General features: G+C 43.1%; 1 protein-coding gene across 3 annotated transcripts; it reads right to left on the bottom strand.

Moving 5' to 3' along the window:
• Window positions 1-6,174: 6,174 nt before the first annotated feature.
• Window positions 6,175-23,744, bottom strand: CIDEA (cell death inducing DFFA like effector a). 3 transcript variants are annotated; one of them, XM_072852769.1, is made up of 6 exons: window positions 23,624-23,683; window positions 21,010-21,121; window positions 19,292-19,448; window positions 18,956-19,102; window positions 16,550-16,731; window positions 6,180-11,222 (listed from the first exon to the last, which is right to left on the bottom strand). In XM_072852769.1, exons 3-6 carry the CDS (start codon window positions 19,433-19,435, stop codon window positions 11,087-11,089), a joined length of 609 nt encoding a protein of 202 aa, XP_072708870.1. In that variant the 5' UTR covers window positions 19,436-19,448; window positions 21,010-21,121; window positions 23,624-23,683; the 3' UTR covers window positions 6,180-11,086. The 3 variants fall into 3 exon arrangements, with proteins under 3 accessions (XP_072708871.1, XP_072708870.1, XP_072708869.1); XM_072852770.1 differs by lacking the exon at window positions 21,010-21,121 and having other exon boundaries at window positions 6,175-11,218; window positions 23,624-23,744; XM_072852768.1 differs by lacking the exon at window positions 21,010-21,121 and having other exon boundaries at window positions 23,624-23,744.
• Between the last annotated feature and the right edge of the window lie 828 nt (window positions 23,745-24,572).

Raw genomic sequence — 24,572 nt, 5'->3', positions numbered from 1 at the left:
CATCCAGGACTTTTTGCAGAGCTGGTGGTAGGGATTTTTATGCAGCAGCTGTAGCAGCTGGAGAAGAGGAAGGCATGTACCTGCCTGTTTTGTCAGGCAGAATGTGTCTTTGGTGTGGCTGTGTTTTTAACTTCCATTTTAATAGGTCACTTAGCTACGTAAACAGAGCCAGAGAATGGGCTGCACTGTGTGTTCAACAAAGTCAGTAAAATATCCAGGTTAGTGTTTTCTAACAGCTTCAACCAAGAGTATGGGGAGAAAAAATAAAGTCAGGAATTTATCTGCATTCAACTGTCCAGCCTCTCTGCACATCAGAGATTTTGGGGAACTGAGTTCCCCAAAAGGACAGGGTGAAAACAAATTTTAGCTGGAATGTGTATTCTCCATTATCTGTATCACACAGTGAGTGAGTGGTACAGCTGTAAGAGGATGATGAATCTGAGATACTGCTGACTTGCTTTTGGAGTTCAGTCAGCTCTGAATAGATGCCAATACAATGCAGAGCTTATCAGTAAAGTCCTAGTGTTTGAGTGTGTGGGAGGCATCAGAATGAGGACAAAATGGTCCCAGAAGTCACGCTAAAGATTATCAGGAGAAAAAGCATGTTCTGACCAGATGACTACACTGACAGAAGCTGGTCTTGATTAGATGGAAGATCCATCTAATCCTAGAATTACATTTCTGACAGTAGCCAGTGGTGGGTGCCAGGAAAAGAGTATGGTAACACTTCCCCCCCAAATACCCTTCTATATCCCAGCAATCGGTGATTAAGGATTTGTTGAACCAAAGACTGGATCCAGACCACCACATTTAATAGTCCTTTTGAAGCACCCATTCAGTTATGTAACTGCTTTTTTAACCCAGTTCACTTTCAGCCTCCAAAGCCTCCTATGGCATTGCCTGCCACACACAACTGGATTCCGTTCTGTGAAGAAGTGCTTCTTTCTGTTGTAAAGCTGATGCTTTAATTTGGTGCCCCATAATTCTTCTATTCTGAGAAACAGTGACTAACAGTTCCTAATGACCATTGTAGCTGTGTGTAAGGTGAAGGTTTTAGTATTTGTTTTGTTCTTTCTTTCGCTGTCTGTCCAACATTTTCTAAGCTGAAAGTATTAGCCTAATTAATCTCCCTGTGATTGAGGGGGACATTCCACTCCTGTGATGTCCTTGCTTATCACCCTTCTCTGTCTACTAGTTCTACTGCAGCCTCTGTGAAATGGGATCAACAGTATTCAAATCACGGCCATTGATTTATGCAGTGGTCTAGGATGCTTCCTGCTCTGGTCTTTATTTTCTAAGAAGTCTTAACATTGCATTTGCCCTCTTGACTGCTGCTGAGCTTTTTTGTCATTGAACTATCCACATTACCTCCAATATGTCTTTTGAGACTGGTGACAGATAAATTAGATCCCTTCACTGCAGACACAGAGTTGTTTCTCCATGTATTATGCAGTTACAGATATTAAATTTCATCAAGTATTGTTTTATTCAAATCAGTATCATGAAATACTTCTGAAACTCATTCCAACTGATAGCAGTTTTGACTGCTGAAGATTTTTATACAATCAAAAAGCTTCACCGGTTCATTATTTTTTTCCCCATATCATTTAGAATTAAGCTGATCAGGTCCAAGCACAGCCAATGGATCTGTTCTGGACTTTATTTCTTGTCTTTTGTTGCTAAAGCAGAAGAGCACCTGCATCTTATCCCATCCAGCTCAGTCTTCTTAAGGCTCTCGAGTAAAACACCTTGCAACAATTGACAGCAGAGATCTGTACTGCAGTGTGTGGGAGGGGAAGCGGAAAAAGGGTAGGTGTAGGTTGCACCACACAAAATAATTTTGTGTTTTATGGTTTTAAAACCATAAAATCATGGTTTTATTCTCTGAGAAAAATGAAAAAGCAATAGACCTCTAAGACAAAGGGTTGGAGTCCTGTCTAGACTGTCAGTTATTTAACACTTACTAAGCCAAGGATACATTTGAGATGAAATGTGTAGCTTTGCAAGTAAAAATTATTCATCTCACTGTGAGAAACACTTATTTTATAAGAGCAGTTTTGCAGCTAAAATCTATTATAAATTGCTCCGGTCAGGTCTTGGGTTTCACAGGTGGGTCAGTTTTCTGCCTTACCCTTTTTCTCGGGTGGTGAGTGGCTCCTGGCCGCCACCCTTCCCTCACCAGCATGGATCCTCCTCATCTGTCACACATGTCCAAAACAAATCAGCATACTGCTTCTACCCTGCTTGACAAGTGATTCTCTCAGATTACATTTGCAAGGAGAAGAGCACCATTCCTCACAAGTCCATCAGTCCCAGTACAAACAGCATAGCAGAAGCTACGACTGGACAAAGCCTGGCTTATTTTTAACAGTGCAATCTGCAGCACTGTCAAGGGCGGGTGGGTACAGCCCCAGAAGGAATGTGGTCTGGTACTGACTGCACAGAAGCAGCTGAAGCATCCCCCTCTGAGCAGGATACTCGGAGAGCTACCGATCGAAGACAGCATTTACACACAGCGAACCTATCATTTTTCTTTTAGAAAACCACTCTGCAGCAGTGACACTGAGAGTGTATGCCCGTTGCCTCAGACTGCAGCCTATTAGCAGCATTACCATATTAATGATTTAAAGGCTTATGAATGCTAAGAATGTAAGAGGTCAGTTTGGCCTGTGGCCAGGACTCAACCCACTGCCTGCCCACAGTGAATAATCCATTTCACGGTCCGTTTGTTAAACAGTGTACCAGAATACAGGAGGATATGGGGTTACAATATATGTTGACTGCACAATTGAATGCCATTGCTTTGCGGGAAGGGTGTGGAGATGCAGTTGTTGCCTGTGCACAGAAGATTTGCAGAGAGATACATCTACAAATGTAAAATGATTTCATTGTGGTGTCCTGTCTCTGTACTGAATAGGGACTTTATATTACATGTGGCCTGTATGATCTGTCAGGAATAGGGTGCAGCTCTAAGTAGTGAAAAGCTTTTTATCTCAGGACAGCAGCTTGGTTAGTATGGAAGACAGTTATGCTAAAACTGCTACATGAACAAGGAGGCTGACCAGTTCTATATAAAAAGACTTAATATGAACTACAGATAGAGCAAGACAGATATAAATGTCTTTTTTTTAAATTTACATTTGCTTAAACGCCGGCCCCCACCACTTCCTCAGTCATTAAGTATTTTTTGAAGGTAGCCAAAGGGAATCTGGAAAAGGTGATGGAAGGCCACAAGAGGAACAACATAACAGGTTGCACGTGTAAAGGGGTCACCAGAGCAAGGCATAGAAAAATAGCAGAAGGAATTGGGTGCTTGAAGCTGGTGACATCTAGGGAACAGCATCAGACACAGAGAAAGGTTTAGATGAAGGAAAACAAGAGCAGTGCAAAAACCGCTGGGAGCTTCCAAGTGAAAACCAGAATGTAGCAGTTGGAATTTTCTGGGGAAACAAAACCAAAAAACAAACAAATGCCAAAACCAAACAAAAAAACCCCCAATGCTTTGGAGAGGTAGGAGTCATGGAAACAAAAGTGACTTTTATCCATGAGATTGCTACTGCCTTTAGTCATTGCTGATGCTGCTAGTGACAAAACCTGCTTTGTTTTCACTGATCACAACTCTTGTGAAAACTAAACACGGTATCATGTCAGGGCCAGATAAGACTAGGAGGAATTGAGAGAATTGTTTACTGAATTCAGTGGTCACAGAGGTGAAACTATTAGAGATGGTACTTGTCTTATCTAGATGAAATTCTGATCTTAATATAGTTTGCAGACAATGCTTATAATGATGAGGAAAACCAGCTTGATCATCCCATCCAAAGATGAAATGGCTTTTCTGGGAGACTGGAATAGCTAGCTATTTTCAGCAACTATTTAGTAATTTCTGACTTCAAATAAAATGGGTTTATTGTTGAATAATCAATTGTCTCTGAAAACAAATCAGTTATTCTGGAAGATAGTGACTCTTATTTGGAAAGCATGCTCACTCAGGGAGGTGAGTGCAGATTAGAACAATATTCTGCAACTGTTCTAGGCAGCTTTTCTAGGCAACATCCCTAAGTGGGCAGAAAAGCAGGAAATCTGCAACTGGGAGAGCACCTAAATTGAGCACATTTGGTACAGGAATTGCTGAAATAATGCCATTTGCACTTTAGCTTTTCAGAAATAAAACACAGACCACCGTAGACTTCAGTTTGTCTAGTTCAATAATAAATTAGTAGTCCTTTATATACTTAAATAAGATTATTTATTGTTTTCTTGCTTATTCTTGCCTGATTTTTGAGGTGGGGGAAGAGCATTTGAAAACACTACTTAATAAAGAACAGTAGCAAACAAAGACACGTACCTATGCAATGGAAGATGCTTTGTAATTAGAAGTACTTTTAACATAAAGGATCATGGACTTCAGAGTGTAATTACAAAATGTGTCAGAAATAATTATACCTAACTTGAAGACTTTAAAGGGCTTCTTAGATGTCTGAGATTTCTCTGGGTCTATAACAGACTGACTACCCACATCACTAAGCTACTGTTTTCTTAAATATAGCTGTTGTCTGAAGAGCTAAGCTTTTTTTTTTTCTTAACACACTACAGACTCACAACCAACCAGTGACAAGTTATATTACTTAAAAAAACTCCAAACCTAATGTATACATAATGTATGCTAATTATTAAAGCAGACTTTTTAGAAAACTGATGATCAATCAACTTTTTATGTTGGAACTACACAGAATACATTATCCTGATTCTGGAGTCTATTAAGATATACCATATTTTTAGTGTTTCATTTCATTAGCTGTTTTATAAAATAACTGACAGTACTATTTCAATGTTCTCTTTCAAGTGATAATTAATATGTATTAATAAATATTCCTAACCAAGAACACATTAGGAGTGGAGCCTACTATGAATGATTCAGATTGATGGGTGACCTTTGAAAAACTACGCTTGAGATTGAAGTCAGTAACTAGTTTGTATCATGACAACTGAAATTATTAACCCTGTCCTGTGGATAACTGGAGTTTGCCTCCGCAAACACAGAGCTGTGAAAAGCCATTCAGAAAACGCTCCAAAAGATTTGCTTCCCATTTTACTGGCCACCTATAGCACAGACAGCTTGGTTTTTGCTTATTCTTACTTTTAGCGCTTTGTGCTTGTGGTGAGTTAACCTTGGCTGGCTGCCAGGTGCCTACAGAGCAGCTCTCTTGCTCCATCTCCTCAACAGGACATGGGGAGAAAATAAGATGAAAAAGCTTGTGGGTTGAGATAAAGACAGGGAGATCACTCACCAATTACTGTCACAGGCAAAACAGACTCGACTCAGGGAAGATTAATTTATTGTCAATCAAAAATAGAGTAGGATGGTAAGAAACAAATACAAAACTAAAACCACCTTTCCCCTCCCCTACTTCTTCCGAAGCTCAACTTCACTCCTTCATTCCCAACTCTTCTACCTCCTCTCCCTGGCTCCAAACGGTGCAGTGGCATGCAGGTCATGGTCAGTCCACAACAGCTCCTCGCTGCTGCTGCTCCTTCCTTCTCACACTTTTCCTCTGCTCTGGCATAGGCCCTTCCCACAGGATACAGTCCTCCAGGAACTGTTCGAGTATGCATCCTCTCCATGGGGTGCAGTCTTTCAGGAACAGACTGCTCTAGTGTGGGTCCCCCACAGGCCCTGCCAGAAAACCTGTTCCTGCTTGGGCTCCCCTCCAGAGGCCATTGCTCTTGCCAGGAGCCTGCTCCTTCATGGCTCTCCATGGGCTACAGCTTGCTTCAAGGCATGTCCACCTGCTGTGGCATGGGATCCTCCATGGGCTGCAGCAGGACAACTTTCTTCACCATGGTCTTCTCCATGGGCTGCAGGGAAAGCCCTACTCCAGCACCTGGAGCACCTCCTCCTTTTCTGACCTTGGTGTCTGCAGGGCTGTTTCTCTCACATTTTTCTCAGTCCTCTCACAGCTGCTGCACAGCATTTTTTACCTTTTCTGAAATATGTTTCCTCAGAGGTGACACCAGCTTGGCTGAAGGCCTCAGCTTTGGGCAACAGTGGGTTCATTTTGGAGCCAGCTGGAAGCAGCTCTGTACAACACACAGGCAGCCCCTGGTCTCTACTCACAGAGGCCACCCCCACAGCACCCCTCCACCCCCCATCACCAACACCTTGCCACTAAATCAAATGCAGTGCTATTTTGGGCTTTTCCACAGCAAGAAATCAGCCCTTGGTTCTCCCTCAAGAGGGGAACTGCTCAATAGTCAAGCTCTGCAAAACTGCCCCTGTACAGGATGTACAAATAGAAGTGTGCTGGATTGATCACAGTTGCATGCTATTCCTCCTGAAGACTAAGTTAATCCTGAACTAGACAAATCTAATATGTCACTAAACTAAATTCCTATTTCCCTGCAATAAAATGTGTACTACTGTATCTGTAGGTAAATGACTGCAGAGGGTTTTCATGAGGCTTTATAAAAAGTCCTTGATCCTTACAGTATTTGGTGAAAACCTTCTGCTGAAGCCTTCTGTCTCCTGTACTCAGCAGTTTGTAGTCTTTTGCAGCTTTGGTAAGAGATGGAGGAAGGCATTCCCCTTTGTATGAAAGGAAACACAGTTTTTGCATGGTTTCTGTAAGGCCAGAAAGTGAGTCAGCAGTAGGGAGTTAAGAGTTCAGAGCCACGTAATAGTATCCAGTTACTTCACTGCTGCAGTCCAGCATTCGGAAACTGTCTGTGGCAGACCATAGAGCCATTAACATTCATGATTATTTCAGGAATAAGTTATTCTGGAAATTAATAGAGAAGACATCCAAAGCCACCATTTGAATTTGTTTATTCATGGACAGTGTTCCTTAAAATTGGCACCACCATCAGAAAAACATTGCCATCACTGACACATAATTCTCACCCATCTCAATTTTCATAGCAAGTTAAACTACTGAGCTCGAAAGTTGTGAAGTAGTAAAATACTATCTTTTCCCTTAGCAAACAGCAATGCTCATGTTATAAATATCTTAACTGCGTACATGACAAGGTAAGGTAGAGAAAGCAGTGATAAACACTAAACTCCACAAGGATACTTACTAATACATAACTGAAGTGGCATGTTAATCACATTAATACCTCCAGTAAAACTTGAGGTATGAAGTAAAAATGTACTTTGGTTTTAAACTTTTTGCTTTTAACTAAAGAAGCTTGTGTCTTTAATTCAAGTGCTATCTTGGGAAGAAGCATGCTGAAATGATTTAGAGTTGTAATTCTAGTCAGTTACAAATGATCACATGTAGTTATCTTCACAGTTACTATTCAGAATTACCAACATTTCCAAAATTGTGAACATCTACCTCTCTACTCACTGTACTGAAAAAAAGCTTCCAGCCCAAAGTCCTATTTTCCTTTCTTTACCCTTCCCTTCTCTGTAGGGAAGGGATTCAGGATGTTTCCTAGAGCACATTCCAAATGGTCTAAGGAATTTAGACCCTGCCTTTTCCTCTCCCCCTGGACAGAAGAGCTTATAATCCTATTTATCCTGAAAGAATAGGAAGGTGCAAGAAAGCAACAGCTTCATGGATTTATGAAAGGAAGGAAATGAAGTAATGATAAATTACACACACAAAAAAGCTACTAGATCCTTCATTCTAGTCATGAAGGACATGAAGGACTAACTTTGTTTTGCCTGCAGAACATGAACAGTGCCTGAGTCAACAAGATCAAATACTTCAGTGAAAATTCCTTTTTTGGTAACTAGAGAGCATGACTTGGTGCATTGTTAGTAAGTGATGCAAAGCAACAGGCAAAAAGGGCCAGTGCAACCAAGGAGGCAGTAAACATGTTTCACACCTTCAACATGTCAGTGCTACCAGCCTTGACTGCAACAGGAACAAGTGCAGATTAACTGAGCCTATGGAAAGAAAAATTAAAGCTAACAATGTCAAGTAGAAAAGCTAGCTGCTTCTCTACATACCTGCAGTTAAGAACCTGTGCTTTTAGTTTTTCTGTCTCTTGCTAGATATTGTACGCCACTGGTATATAATTTTCTGAAAGCTAGATAATGCTGAAGTTGTTCTTTGCTGTGTACCACACACAGCTGACGTAAAAGCTATGCCTCCTAAGCAGTCTGGAAAAAAAAAAACCTGGCTCCAACTCAGAGAATTACAAACTCCTCCAGTTTGACCCAAAGCCAAAACTTTATCTCTGGAAAGAAGTTGGTACAGTAGCAAATATCATTCCCGAAATACTGAGCCTGTGGCAAAACCCAGATTCAGAAGCAATGAAAATTTCAGACACTTATAACATTCCAAAACAATTCTCCCATTTTGAGAAAATATCAAAGCTGAATTACTTTGTTCAGCTGTTTGCATTTTGAATTAGAGGGGGGAGATGCTCTGAGATGGAGACTTTGCAGCTCACATGACCTTCAGCAGCTCAAGTTTTAAGTGTTAAACTGCCAAAGAAGCAGCTGCCTAAAAACATTGCAAATTCATACTGAGTTAGCCTTTTAGATCACGTTAGGTTCTAAGATAGTACCATTGGAAACTACAGAGTGTTACTTCTGTAACAATTGCCTGAGGCTACAGAAGGCTAGAATTTGAGATCTGCACAGTTCAGACCTGCAAAAGCTTTTGCATTACAGATGTTGAAGAGACATTTCACACAAATTAATGCAATATTGAACTATGCAAGTTGGGGTGGGTTTTGTGGTTTTGTTTTTGGGTTTTTTTGTTTTTTTTCCTTGGTGTTTTTTAAATGTTGGTGCTCCCACCATTAGCAACATAAATATTCTTAGGAGCATTACATAGAGTTTGCTTTCTGGAGATGTCCTTGTTTTAATAGAATAAATGGTCCTTAAAAGCTGAAAGACTTAATGACAAAGTGCTTGCACTGCATCAGTTAAATGCAATTCCTTGATAGTGGTAGACTTTGGCCAACAGTTATCATGGCAACAATCACTTGGGGTGGAGGGGTGATGGTGGTGAAAACAATATAGATGAAGTATAAAGCTTCCATTTTAACATAACTTTTCTTATTACTCACAGAATAGTTTATTGGTTTCTTCTGAAGGAAACCTGACAGTGCTGCAAGTTACAGGTATTCTTCCCCAGGAGAAGTTAGGAAAGAACCAGTCCTCCCCTTGCCCAGAGCTGTGTGCCCTCTCCCCCTCCAGCAAACACTCAGAAGTAGGTAAGAAACAACAGAAATAAGGAAAAAAACCAAGTTTTTTCTTAGCTGTCTACTTATTTGTAATACCTTTACTGAAGAGACAGGCAGAGACCTAGTGAACTTGTGTCTATCAGTCCCTCTAACACTTGGATTTAGGCTGCTTTTCATCACAACAGTAATTTGAAAGATGCAGCTCCAGCTGGCTAAGTCACATCCATAAAGGGAAGGCAAAAATAAGCATACGAAGGTGAAATCTGTAGATAAAATCAAGAGCAGTATTCCCACATATTAGTGACATTTGACAGGAACAGACCCAGCTGACAGGTCAGAATGGATCCCACCAACCATGATGCTTGGTCTTTTCAGTCCCCCTGTTCCTCTTTTAGCAGATGAGGTTTTCCTCCAACTAACCAGTGCAGGTGATACACATAGTTAATGGATTCCTGTCTCAGCAGAGGCATGGCAAGCACTGTGGGGTCCACATTGGTCCTCTTCCCTTTCACTCCCCCTGCTTTCTTCCCCTGCCTCACTTGATCACTCTGTCACCAGAGCTGCTCTTCCTAGGTGGCATCTGCCATCAGGTCAGAGACATTACTTGTATCTGCTGTCTCCTTAACAGCTTTCAGTCTTAAGCAAGACTATAACAACTTACTAAAATTCTTCATGAGCAAGCAAATAAAAACCTCAAAAGCCACACCTATCAACAACCAAAGTTGGGCTTTTTCTTTTCAGCAATGGGAGTTTGTATTTTGACACAAGATGCCTAATGCTGCTCATTTTCCAGTTTTCTACAGTTGAGGAAAAGCCTGCTGGAAACTGGTCATACTAGCAGTTCACTAAACTGTAGAAAACATTCTGGACAATTCTACCTAAGGATTAAAAACTTTGCCCTTTAATACAGCTTGTCTTGGGAGACTATAAAACTACAAATATCCAGTTTAGAGCATATGTATGTTACACAAGACCAGATGGCATCCTGCTGCTCTCCCCTGAACACAGGGGCATCAAAATCCAGCATCTCTTACAGAACCATGCTACATGTACCTCTAGTACAGCTTGGGATGTAGTGTCACCTTGTAACTGAGCAGTAAAAACTACATTAGTGATGGTTTAACCCCTGAAGGAAGCTTCAGCAGGTTGCTTGTAATCCATATTCATGAAACCATGGCAAATTATTCAATACTTCAGGCAGAACTGGACATCAGACCCATTAAAGAACTACATCAGTTTCTTCAACTGGTATGAGCTATACTAACCTGAGCTTTCTGTAGATTTGAAGAAAAATATGGAGTTAAAATGAAATGTTTTTATTTAAGGGAAGTAAGGCTAAGTTTTAAGCTTCTGCTTAGTAGTTGCACTTTCTCCAGTTAGACTTCATGAGAGTGGTCAGTCACTGAACCAGGATTCAGTTGTACTGTGTATTTCCATTGGTGGCAGAAGTAAATAAGTACTCTTCACCCTTTTGTACCTCAATGCCAGTTGGACACTAATACTGGCACTGTTAAGGATTAAAAAACAAAAAAACACAGCTCCCCCGCCCCTGCCTTACAACCCAGTCTGTTCAGAAAGTAAGTAGACAGCCATGAAAAAAACAACCAAACTATGTTTTGATCAGTGCAAGAAATATCCCATTGATTACAAAGCGTGCAAGTTTCCAAGTATACTTATTCTCCATTTTGAGTTGCTGGGGCAAAAACCTGCCCTCTCTCCTTTTGCCAAATTCTCACACATTAGGCACCCATCCTTTTGCTGCATTAAGAGCCTATGAACACCAAACACTTACTTTTATGACTAAATCCTACAAGCATCCCCAAATGGGAAAAAATGTTAGTCACATCAGTGGACAACCCCCTACTGTAACATCACTACAATCGAAACTGGGCAAGAAAGTGTCTTTAAGCAAAAGGATCTGATATCAGAAGTGCAGCTGTGTTCACTGCTCCCGCCTTGATCTTGTACACGTGCCATCTTCATCATATTCACCCATCAACTGCAACATATACGTTCCAGTACAGAGAAGAAACTGTCCAGTTATTTGTGCTGCATGGGACATCAGCTGAAGCACCTTCCTAGAAGAAAAGCCATTTGTTTAAAAAAAATTTCACCAAAAGGGTGACATTGCCCCATCCCACCCAACACCTTTAAGATGAGTTAGGTAAAATATATTTAAGAATCCTCATTCCTCCTCACTTCTGAGAAGCTGGTCATTTTTTGTACCTTCTTTAGAGAAAATACTTCTGTGCCCATTGTTTGACAGAAAACTATTGACATGTTGGCAGAACCAGAAAACACATTTAGCAAAGCAGGCTGTCATCCTGTTCGACATTTACAGGCCTTCTGCAAAGCTATCACTCCAACTACCAGAGCACCACTGAAGACTTAACTTTGCCCGGGAGCCCAGCAGCATTCCTGCAGCATGAATCCACCTCGCGTCTCACCTTTAGGTCATTCACTAATACAACACTGCATGTATCTCCAAGCTACAGATCAAACTAGATTAGATCTGAAGCTGAGCAATCACATTACAGTGGATGCCCAACAGCAAAACAAGTGAAGCCAGGCAAATTAATACTGTCCAAGCTGCAAGCCTTAAGAATTCTCAGTTCACAAATATTCTACTTTTTAAAGTTTTAATAAGTATCAGCATTCAAATATACAATACTGAGAGAATCAGTACAGGTCCATAAACTGAGGCAAGCATCAGAGGTCTACAATATAGACTGTGGATCAGCACAGGATCACAGGGGAATAGAGATCATCATATTTAAGTTGTCATTTATTCAACTTAGTTATACATGCACCATCCTTCCATTCTCCAAGAAACAATTGGGACATCAGTGCTGAAAGCTATATTCAAGCCTCATCCCCTGAAAGTTAAGTAGGCCCTCACAAGTATGAAGCTGAGGCATTAGGGAAGTAGTACACAAGAACTGGAACCGTTCCAAAACTGGAAAGGGATCAGTTTCTGAAGATGCAGAAACCAGACCAGCCTTCCTCTTCTGCAAAAAAGAGGGAAGATTTTCTGAATTTCTGTCTGAGAAAACATGCAACTGTGAACTCTGCTGCTATTCATTTCTCTTTTGAGCTCTAGCAGAGAAGGCAAAGTCTTCTTCCTACAAATTCAGTTTTTTTCCACTGTGATAAAACAAGGTTTGCAGTCAAAATCCAATGCTTCAAAAGAACGGAATACCCTGTACTTAGAGCCTGGGAAGCCTTTAAAAAACACTGTACCTTTATTCATGCTTCCCATACATATGCCATTTCAGTATGTCCTTCCCTCCACCAGATACTACAGGCCACAGAGCTTTACAATTGTAAAGAAAGCTGCACCTGGTACCAAGCTTTTGAGCAGCTGCAGTGTGTCACTTGCACACAAGAGCAGTTGTCACTTAAGCCGTGGAGGAAGTTATTTGTTGAACTGGACATTTGATCCTTCAGTTGGACACTACAGGGAGAAACTGTTAGGGGAAATACACTAATCAGATCTGGCAGGCTTTGAGTCCTCCCACCAATGAACAACTGCAGCATTTTAAAGTCCTTTCCCTTCACACTCCACAGGTGGGCTCAGGGAGAGGGCATCAGAGTTAGCAAACTGGAACTCATTAGCAGAGGGACTACACTAAGAACCTAACATCACCTGTCTTCAATTTCAATAGCAAGTTGAGACAGGACATCTCACTGTTGTGTTCAAGAGTACACACGGTTATCTGTCACCCTTGTTCTTTGCTAGTAAACTATTTTCCCCACCCTGACACTGGCACTTCCCTTACAGCTCAACTCTGTAACATAACAGTGCTTCCAGAAGAACTCCACAGCTACTTCAGCTGTTCGCCAGTACCATTTCTTTCTCACCAGCTGCCCTGTGTTGGCAGGGAGGCAGACCTATCACTTCAAATTCTCCTTAACAGTGCAAGTTCCAGTGCTGATACTCATCTCCATAGCAGACAGCCAGAAATCAGAGTTTGTTCTGGCTCAAGAGACTTAAACATAGCAACTGGAGGAGTGCAGCTGTTCAAGGGTAAGCCTTTGCTTTGAAGAAACCCTAACGAAGCCAGTGCTACAGGTGGGCATAGCATATAGCTGGATAATCACTGCAGCATGACCAGAGAGATGAGTCTCATCTACAGTCACACCAGCTGTAGCCTGAAAGATTAAGCAAGGGACCACCTAAGTAGAGTGGGAGAGGTCAGTCAGAAAGACAAGGAACAAGGTTAGCATTACAGTGCTTAATACCTGCATCATGAGAGGAGGGACTATTTGAAAATTTCAAACTAAAGACTACATAGAATCATATAGGTTGAAAGAGACCTTTAAGATCAAGTCCAACTGTTAACCTAGCACTGCCAAGTCCACCACTAAACCAAGTCCCTAAGCACCACATCTACACATCTTTTAAATACATCCAGGGATGGTGACTCAACCACTTCCCTGGGCAGCCTGTCCCAATGCTTGACAACCCTTTTGGGGAAGAAATTTTTCCTAATATCCAATCTAAACCTCCCCTGGTGCAACTTGAGGCCATTTCTTCTTGTCCTATCACTTGTTACCTGGGAGAAGAGACCAACACCCACCTCTCTACAGCCTCCTTTCAGGTAGTTGTAGAGAGCAATAAGGTCTCCCCTCAGCCTCCTTTTCTCCAGGCTAAACAACCCCAGTTCCCCCAGCTGCTCCTCATAAGACTTCTGCTCTAGACCCTTCACCAGCTTTGTTGCCCTTCTTTGAACACACTCCAGCACCTCAATGTCCTTCTTGTAGTGAGGGGCCCAAAACTGAACACAGTATTCGAGGTGCGGCCTCACCAGTGCTGAGTACAGGGGCACGATCACTTCCCTCATCCTGCTGGCCACACTATTTCTGATACAAGCCAGGATGCTATTGACATTCTTGGCCACCTGGGCACACTGCTGGCTCATATTCAGGTGGCTGTAAACCAACACTCCCAGGTCCTTTTCTACCAGGCAGCTTTCCAGCCACTCTTCCCCAAGCCTGTAGCATTGCATGGGGTTGTTGTGACCCAAGTACAGGACCCAGCCCTTAGCCTTGTTGCACCTCATACAATTGGCCTCAGCCCATCGATCCAGCCTGTCCAGGTCCCTCTGTAGAGCCTTCCTACCCTCAAGCAGATCAACACTTCCCAGCCCAAGATGACTTGGTGTCATCTGCAAACTTACTGAGGGTGCACTCGATCCCCTCATCCAGATCATTGATAAAGATATTAAAGAGAAATGGCCCCAACACAGAGCCCTGGGGAACACCACTTGTGACTGGCCACCAACTGGGTTTAACTCCATTCACCACAACTCTTTGGGCCCAGCCACCCAGCCAGTTTTTTACCCAGCGAAGTGTATGCCTATCCAAACCATGAGCAGCCAGTTTCTACAGGAGAATGCTGTGGGAAATGGTGCCAAACGCTCTAATGAAGTCTAGGTAGACAACATCCACAGCCTTCCCCTCATCCACTAAGCGGGTCACCTTGTCATAGAAGATCAGGTTAGTGAAGCAGGACCTGCCTTTCATAAACCCATGCTGACTGAGCCTGATCACCTGGTTGTCCTGTACGTGCCATGTGATGGCACTCAGGGTGATCTGCTCTGTAAAATTCCCTGGCACCAAGGTCAGACTGACAGGCCTGTAGTTCCCCAGATCCTCCTTCTGGCCCTTCTTGTAGATGGACATCACATTTGCTAACCTCCAGTCAGCTGGGACCTCCCCGGTTAGCCAGGACTGCTGGTAAAGCATTGAAAGCAGCTTGGTGAGCACTTCTGCCAGCTCCCTCAGGACCCTTGGGTGGATCCCATCTGGCCCCACAGACTTGTGTTCTACTAAGTGGTGTAGCAGGTTGCTAAACATTTCCTCTTGGATTATGGGGCTTCATTCTGCTCCCCATCCCTGTCTTCCAGCTCAGGGGGCTGGGTACCCTGAGAGCAACTAGTCTTACTATTAAAGACTAGGGCAAAGAAGGCATTAAGTACCTCAGCCTCTTCCTCACCCTTTGTCACTATGTTTCCCCCCACGTCCAATAAAGGATGGAGATTCTCCCTAGCCCTCCCTTTGTTGCTAATATATTTATAGAAACATTTTTTTATTGTTTTACAGCAGTAGCCAGATTAAGTTCTAGTTGGGCTTTGGCCCTTCTAATTTTCTCCCTGCATAACCTTACGACATCCTCGCAGTCCTCCTGAGTTCCTGCCCCTTCTTTCAAAGGTCATAAACTCTTTTTTCCCCTGAGTTCCAGCCAAAGCTCTCTGTTCAGCCAGGCCAGTCTTCTTCCCTGCCAGCTCGTCTTCCGGCACATGGGGACGGCCTGCTCCTGCGCCTTTAATATTTCCTTCTTGAAAAATGTCCAGCCTTCCTGGACTCCTTTGCCCTTTGGGACTGCTTCCCAAGTGACTCTGTCAACCAGTCTCCTATGTTGCTCAGGGAAAGTGAAAACCTCACTTACAGGCATCTGTCTGTTCTGTACAGAGCAGATCTGGTCCTCAAGTAGTAAAATGCAGCCACACTACACCACTGTGTCTCAACCAGAATTTGAAAGGTCAGGTAGAGAAATTCAGGGCTACAACTTCAACAGCTGTCAAAGTATGGCACCTCTGTGAAGCAGTCTGAACTCAGAAAAAGTTTTCTTCAATTGGGGCAGGACACAGCTGGTTTTGACAAGGCACAGACTTTCAACACACCGTTGAAAGCAGTGGACAGGACAGGTATTATTTTGCCCCTGCATAAGACAGCATTTCCCAACAGCCGGTTCTACCAAGCTCACAAGCCACCACAGATTGGTCCTGCAGAAGACAGTGGTCCTTGTTAGGCTCCATTAGTTTGCTTAAAGACCAGATGGTTTAAAAACAGTGACATCACACAGTCTTACTACAGATGACAAATTCATATTAAGACAGTAGAGAGTGTCATATCTCTTCCATTTTCCTTTGCCTCCATGTAGCTCAGGTGGTAAATTTGGCAGCCAGGTCTTGCAAAGTCTGAGCAAGCTTTAAGACCTCTGCCATTAGATCTCAAATTCCTCTCTCATTTCATCCCCTTGAAGTCCCCCCCTTCAAAGAGTCCGATGCTTCTTCCTCAGCCTCCTGCATTCTTCAAACAAGTCAAAGGAATCTGGGGAAATTCTCTCAGGAAAACAAAGAGGCTGTACCTACACCCTTGCAGTAAATACAAGCTGATAAGATTTTGCCTTGGGGGAAGTGTAAGATTCTACCATAAAAAGCTATAGTAAGCTTTTACAAGTCAGCTATCCACTTTACAAAGGAAGAGTCAGCATAGTGGCCAGTATGTAAAAATTAATAAAGATACTAAGTTTATAAACACAGCTGCTTCACAGAACCCATAAGCAAACACAGATTTTACGTTAACACATACACCTTATCAGTAGTGGAAGCATACTTACCGCAATACGCTTTTTGCTCCCATACATTTGATGTCATATGAGACAGAGTAAATCTCATAGAAGGTCGCCTTGATGTTTAAGCAGCCAATAAAATCCTTAGGGTTCAGCTTGTACAGGTCAAATGTGATGTTAGCTACTCCCATTTTCTTCTTTTGTCTCACAGTGGCAACTCCATTTCTTGTCTAATTTAAAAAGGAGAGAGAGTTTGTACCGTGAGCCAGGAAACTACAGTAAGACAATTGCTAATGGTGTGGCTCTTTAGAAGCAGCTTGCTTATTCCAGTCTTTGGACTCGTTCTTGATCAATTCTAAACTAGAATTAAAAGCATAAGCACAGAGAAAAGCAAGTCTGTAGCTTACATAATTTTGTTCAAGTCCTGACCAGGCTTCTGAAGCTATTCCAAACAGGCACAGAAGTTCTAGAGTGACACAGCACCTCCTGAATATTTCTTTCCTGTAATACAGCTTCTTCTTCAGGGTATACTGAAGCCACAGGTAATGCCACTGGACAGTGTTCCTGCCATTTAATGATCCTGGTACATTCCAGCTGCTAGCTGAGGCAACACAGTTAGTCCACACTGAAACAGGCCACCAAATTACCAGGACAACATTAGGTCCTTCTGTTTAGGAAGGAACACAATACTGATGAGCACTCTTAGATATAGCTGCAAAGATGACATCCATGAAAAGTCAGGCCCTCATTGCAAATCCTGGCTCATAACACCTCTTTCTTCCTACTAAAAAAGTAACATGGGGAAGGAACCACTACTGATTACGCCTAGGATTTAATACTGACTTTTTAAGAGAAAAAGCAAAGGAAGAGGAGCAGTCATCTTCCACCTTAAATCCAGACTCCTTTATTGAAAGCAGCCCTTGTCAGCTTCAGGGTTGACAGTGATGCTTTCAGGATCACTTGCTTCAAGAAAAAAAATAAAATAGTAAAGAAGACCTGTATTTACAGAGACATCTAGTGGATACATGGCATACTCTGCTCAGCACATTCCACCCAAGGTTAATGACTTAGCAGCTGCCAAGCTGTTTTTCCATATGCTAAATGAAGCAATAAAGTTGTGTAAGACTGGGCCTTTTTGTACTTGTCACCCCAGCGCTCAGACAGTGCCATCATAAGTCAGACCAAGTTAAACACTGTAGTATATCATTAGCCAGCAATTTTATGCCTGTTTTACTTCGATAGCCTCCGAGCTCCAGCAACAGGGCCCCCTATCAACAACAGTTTTGGACATGTACAAGTAGTTGGTATGCTTGATAGTGTATCCCCCCCTCCCCCCATTAGCACCCCGAATATTTGGGTAAAGCATGTGCTTTACTCAGAGCTTGTGCTACACTCCAGATGATTTGTGAAGCTGCCGCAGTCCTTCTGCTGTCATTCAGCACATCGTGAAGAGGGACAACATTCAAACTTGCTCTGCTGCCATGCCAGACAGGACACAGGGCAGAGGGGAAAGGAGCAAGGCGGAATCATACCCTAGCTGCAACTTTTTTTCTGCTGTTGGAGCTCATTGCCCTGATGCAGCAGGTTGATAAGCCAGTGAGGTATCTTGGGGAAAAATGTACAAACTGCCCACACTGCAACAGGAGACTGAGAAAATGGGGCAACACAACTGAGCCATCTGTGTACAAACAGAAAAATGGTAGGCCTGCTTACAGCTTCTCAGCTAGCTCTGCACCTGGTAGAAGAAATTTTGATGCTAGCTTTTTAGCAACAACCATTTCATGGAAAGACAATTAGGAGTTTGACTCTATCTTATTAACATACAGATGACTATTTCCCCACAAAACTACAAATTGGACACTGAGTTGATAGGATTAGAAGGCTAAAGCTAGCCAATCTTAATAGTTTTTAAAATATCTTGAAGCATGTAGACTAACATTAGGTTTTGATGACAACTTTTAGCTGTTTGCAAGGTTAAACACAGGCATTTTTCTAACCTTCACTAAACCACTATTGCATTCTCAAGGCAAAACTTGTTTTATATTGCTCAATTTGGGCATTTTTTCCCCTCTAAAAGCTAACCTTTAAAGACATTGTATTTTTAACTTCATGCAGTCAAAGTCCTAATTTTCTTTATGTTACAAAAAGGCTCAAGAACAAAGTTATTTCCAAGGCTCTCCAAAAGCAGGGGGTTTCCCCTATAATTCTTTTCAGTTGTAATGTTTCATTTCAGTTCTTGGCAGATCTTTGCCAACAGTTCTATGTCCAAGCAAGGGACAAAAAAAAAACCCAACCCAAACTTGATTTCTCATCTAGGAAGGCTCAACAAGGAGTTGATACCTTGCCTTCGTTAGGCGAAGTTTTCTTCCTCTTCTCCCGTCTTTCCAACAATTTTAGCAGCCACAGACATTCTTCCACCCACTTCTATTCAAGTGAGAGGCAGTCAACACTTACTTGTGTCCATTTCTGTCCTTTTTCTAGAACCATGAAGTGTGTATTATCATCCAGGGATTGGAAGAACTCTTCTGTGTCCACAACTGTGCCATCTTCCTCCAAAACCAGAGTAACTATTCCAGCAGATATAAGGAAGGCATCTAAAGTCTGCAAAAAACCAGTACATTTTAGCATTTGAAAGAGGGCCCATCATTTCGTATTAAGACTTACTTATCTGACATACTCTCCTGAACTTCCCCAGTAATGATTTTTAGAAGAACAAGAGTCTGTGGGTTGTCTTTCTGGGATACTGTACTTCCCTGTAAGTTTCAGCCAGAGTGGGAATGCTTGCTATACCTTGCTGATGAGCTCTTGCAGATTGCTTGCCACAATTCCTTTCCGGCTGCTTCGGGAGGCATTCGACACACGGAAAGGTCGTCCTGCAGGCATGAGAGGAGGGAACAGGGTCTGTTTTGTTACTGCTCCCACAGATGCTCCCATGGATACCAAAGATCTAAGACAAATAAAAATTCAGTGTAGTTATAAAAAGTCATGTCAAGTACTGTGAGAAGGAGGAAGACTATTGAGTTCAGTGATGTAAGCACATTATACAAGTAATTCACAGGTCATGTTAGATTCATGGAGCTTGCTTTCAAAGCTAAATACTACATAGCCCTACAGACATGTTGTCTCTGAACTTTCTCTTGCCAGTGACATTTGAAAACACTTCTAAAATTAAAAACATTTCAAGCAGATGTAGGCCAACTCTAGCTCAGCTGATGTCAAGGTCATGATTACAGTGAGGCTGACAGGTTTTAACACTGCGTTAGGAAGGCAGCAGCTCTTACTGCATTCAGCCTCTTTGATCATTCTCTTTATCTGCCAGACAAACACTCAATGAGATAACACACAAGACTACTTTCAAATAATTAAGGTATGAGTTTGCTTTAGGAAGACCGAACATATTATCCACATTCAAAACACCTAGCATCAGAATGCAAGTGGAGCTTTGATATAGTTATGCTTGACTTCCAAACAGCCAAGGAGTTTATCTTGTAAGTTATATCTACAGCCTATAAAACTTCATCTAGTTTTGAAAAAAAAATAAATCACAAAATAAGACTTGTTTGTGCCTTAATGTATCGAAAGAAGTCAAATGAAATTAAAATTAAGATTAAAGTACATAAATGCATAGTGTTGGAGCAGGCTCCCAGAGAGGCTGGACGAATTCAAAACACTTTTAGAAAGAGGTTTTAAATTTTCCTGGGCAATTGTGTGTTTTAATAGTGACTGCTGAGGTTCCCTTAGGCAAACCGAGCACATAAGACTGGTAACTGCCTACTCCCACACCAAGGTACAGACCTGCTCCCATCTACATCTAGTGACAGCTTTTTGCTGCCAAATTACATTGGTTAATTCAATAGCCAGCTTGCCAAAAATCGCCCTCTGCATGACACCTGGAAAGGACTGATCTCTAACAAGTCTTTTAAAGGTAGACAATATTTTGTCTCCTATATTCCTGGACTTTAGCCCCTGTATATCTTTTGCTGCTTAATACTGAATTGCACAGGGGTGGGAAAGGGATGCATGTCCATTTTGTTCTCCCACATAGGTGTAAAAGGTCAGCCTTATGTAGGAAAACCTATTCTCACACACTTTCACAGAGGAGGAGGGAGTGAACTGGCAGTCTCTTTCTGCAGCCAGAGTGAATACAGGAATTCCTAGAACGATGATGAAATGGTATAAAGTTACTCAACTAATGATGTCCCAGTCACACCTTTTGTGCAAGCCCACACTGGCCAGGGATAACAACTATCTTTTCCAAACCTCTTATCTGGTCTTTAAGCATATTTTTGTGCTGCATAGAAAGTAATTTTTGTGACTGGCCAGATAGAGTTTCAGCAATTTACTTCCTTCCTTTAATTCTGAACTGCTCTTCTACAGAGCTTTGGGGCTACTGCCTTTCCTCTGTACACTAAAGTTTACCTTCCTCAAAAACTCCTCAGCACTATGGAAGCTTTTATTTTTTTAAAGGAGGGGGATTTTCAACAGTTTTATCTAGCTCAAGCTCATACCTTCTTGGTAGTGCTGTCCCTGGCTTTCAACCAAAGCTAGGTCCCTGGCTTTCAACAGTTTGCACGTATACACACATTGCTGGTGGAAATTTCTCTCCTTCCTGTAACAAAGCTGGTGAGGATGAGCAGTCAGTATGGTTTTCAGGAGACCGGCACTGTTTCAAATTAAAGAGCTAATAACCATTTTCCTCCTGGAGAAGGGTCAAGTCCAGGAAGGAGGACAAGGTGACAGAGTAGCACTGACAGAGGCATTAAAGCTCCACAAAAGGGAAGCGTGCTAGGACAGGGCATGTTTGTTGATCTCTTCACTAAGTTAACAGTCCCCCAGTCACCCCGCTGGTCTGTAGGCAGCTCCCATTCTGAATCACTCAAGTCCTCCTTGGATATGAAGCCTGCTCATCTACCTCGGGGCTGGTGACTCCACAGGACACCCTGACGTCAGAAAGTGCAATGCTCAGGATTCGAGACAACGCTTTCAAAGCCAGTTACATCCTGTTCCCTCTCACACATTTGAAAACTAGCACATAGAATAGTTGCTTGAGTGGTATATATGACAGTACTGCCAAGATTTTTTTTTTTTTGCGAGGACAGAAAATACGAGTCCTGTTGAACAGTTTTCTTTCCCATTACTTAAGCCAAGTTGTCATTCACAAAAGACAAAACATAAGGAAAGAAGTAAAAAAATACATCCTGATACAGAAGGAAGAACATTAAGGGGACAGCTCATGGGCAGGACTTGAGCTAACAGAATTCATCTCAGGCATTAGCACAGCCAGCTATTTTGCACCTCTGAGCAGAAGTTTCTTCAGGATTCAAGATCAATCGCCTCACACTGCTGCCTAGTTCTATCAGATGTAAAAAGTCAGAAAAAAACTAAACAGATTAATAAACCAGGACTTTCATTAACTCCACCAGACAGTCACTTAACAGGAGCCCAAGTCTTAGGGAGTTATTTAACATGGATGCCATTTCACCTACATTTCAATAAAACCAGTCAATATCATCTCTGACCTAAGTCTGCTTATGAAGCAGTGAGTCTGGGCTCCAGGGCAGGCTGAGGTTTCAGTTAAGGAGAAGTACTAGGAAACAAAAGCCAATGTGATTTAAAAAAGCCAGATAAACAGAGTGTGAACCCTTCCCTTTCGGGGCCTATTGCTGAAAGCTCATTTTTTCTTTGTTTCCCCCACACACAAAGGCCACAGACTCAAAGAGGCCGGCCTACGTTCAGGGCTCCTAGAAAGATCCCTTTTTGCTGCAGCTGTCCTCAGAAACCAGACAAACTGATTCCTCATACAGGGAATTCCTCTGCTAGATTGGAGTTACCGAAAATAATTTCTCATTAAAAGCTGATCAAGCTAAGCCAGGAAACAAGCAGTAGAGACAAAAGGAACATATTAAGGTGCAGTCAGCTTTATTAGAAAGTTGAGTGACATGTTACATACACAACTCCACTATTGTTTTTTTATTCTTTAAAGTCAAAAGGATTGAGTCCTAGCCCTTCCCTAAAAGAGAGAGGGATCTTATGTCAGTGGAAAACACAAAAATATACTTATAATTGAAAGAGCAAATATCTTCAAACTCTAGCACCTTGTCCAGTTTGGTTTGTATAACTACAACCTGCCAGAGAAGGACTTGCAGATACTGCCCAAAGCATTCAGTGTAGTGTCAAGGCTGGTGGGACAGATTAATTTTTTTTTGAGGAGAAACCAGGAATTGAAAGCCTGCCTTGAGCCTTGTCCACATATTTCACTCTTTATCTTTGTTTGCAATATGCCTCTTATGTTTGTCTAAGAACGTGGTGCAACAGTCTTCAGCCTCACTCAGAAAAATCAATGTTGCACAACACGAGCGGCTTCACAATGTGGCACCGTTTGATTTTTAGGGTAGAGTTCACAGGCAAATAACAATGGCAGTAACAGCATAGCAAAAAAAAAAAAAAGCCAGAAATTAGTCAGGAGACTTAGGGTTCGACCAGATTGCAGACTTGGTTTCCCCACTAAACCATGAACTGTGGAAAGATCAGAACCACAGCTAGAACTAGATGCATTTTTGAGTGGCATACAGAGCTATATCTTTATGGCTGTGGTGAGCACACCTGAAACACGAACAGAGGCCAAGAGTCATAACCACGCTGTCACTGAGTACAAGCGACACGACACCATGGCTCCACGCCTGACGCACAAGCTCTTTGCACGCAAGACGGCAGCTTCACTACTGCCGAGAGGTGAACGCATCCCAGCCGTTACACCTCAAAAAGGAGTTAAAACTGCAAAGCTCCTGCTTGCACTTCCCTCAGAACTTCACCCGAGGCTTGAAAGGCTGCGAGAGCATGTCTACTTGCTCCTCCGACCTAGCGTCCATCAGATTTAACCCCCCCGCCCCCCGCTGCGACTAGCCCTCACACCGTGCTCGGAAAGCACCCTTTGCTCCCGAAGAGCCGGAGCCCACAGAGTTATTCAGCCTCGGCTCTTCCCGAGCATCCTCCGGCAGCCGGACCCGCCGCCAACCTCCGAACCGCTGCCGGGATTAGCGGGGGAAGCGGGGAGGGCGGCGGCGGCCCGACTGGGGGGGGTGGGGGGGGGGCTGGTGCTGTGTCTTGTGTCCCCGCACTCACCGCACCAGCGAGCCCACGGACTCCCTCGCCGCCTCCATGGCCGGCCCGGCCGCGGGGCAGCGCCGCCTTCGACGCTTAAGTATTGCGGGCCGTGCTCCTCCCGCGGCGGGGCGGGGCGGCCCCTGAGCCCGGCCCTTCCTTCCCCCGCGGCGGCCCCGGCAAGCGCGCCCAGGCGGCGGTGTGGGGCCGAGGGGCCGCCCGCCCCCGGCAGCGCCGAGCCTCAGCTCACGCTCATCCGCAGCGTAAACGGCGTCAGTGGCAGGGATGTAGTAACCGGTGCGAGATACCGCACTTCGGAAGGAGTGCTTCTTCAGGTGCGTCTCGCCTTATGATTTCCCTGGGAAAGGAGCAAGAAGGACTTCGTTTGGTGTGTATCCGAGTTACATACTGCATATTAGCTAGTTACAGCTAATACAGCGACAGTGGAAGCCAATCTCATTTGAAGTCTCTCAGCATTAGCATAAATCAACAGATTTAGTGTCTCCGCTTCTGATTTTAGAGCCTGCGAATAAGCTTACAGCTTGGATTAATGTGTACAGTAGCTTCAGTGGAGGTATTTAGCATTCTTTCTACAAGCAGGGGAGCAGCAACTTCTGTTTACTGAGCAGGTACAAAGGCAGTTTTTCCTTTTTATGTATGCCTGTGGGCACGAATACAGTATTTTTTTGGCTCTGAAACCAGGTTCTGGTTCTCAGAGCTGTCCAATTGCTATTGCACAGGGAAAATAGAGCCAGGAGCCTCAGAATGTGGCACTTGGGCAACAGCCTGACCTGGGGCCAGCACCTGCACTGGGAAACCCTGCCACTGCTATCAGGGGAAGACTCCAGAGGCCCTGGCCACCAGCACTCAGGTTACCCCCAGGGTCAGCAGTAGGTAGTTTTTGGATTGTTCTTCCTGCGCCAGCCTCTTTAGGGCAGGAAGAGCAGCTCACAGTATTTCTTTAGTCTCC

This window comes from Ciconia boyciana, chromosome 2, assembly GCF_034638445.1.
Source record: "Ciconia boyciana chromosome 2, ASM3463844v1, whole genome shotgun sequence".
NCBI lineage: Eukaryota > Metazoa > Chordata > Aves > Ciconiiformes > Ciconiidae > Ciconia > Ciconia boyciana.
Note: the sequence above shows the minus strand (reverse complement) of the source record. Positions and strands in the feature narration are given on the sequence as shown.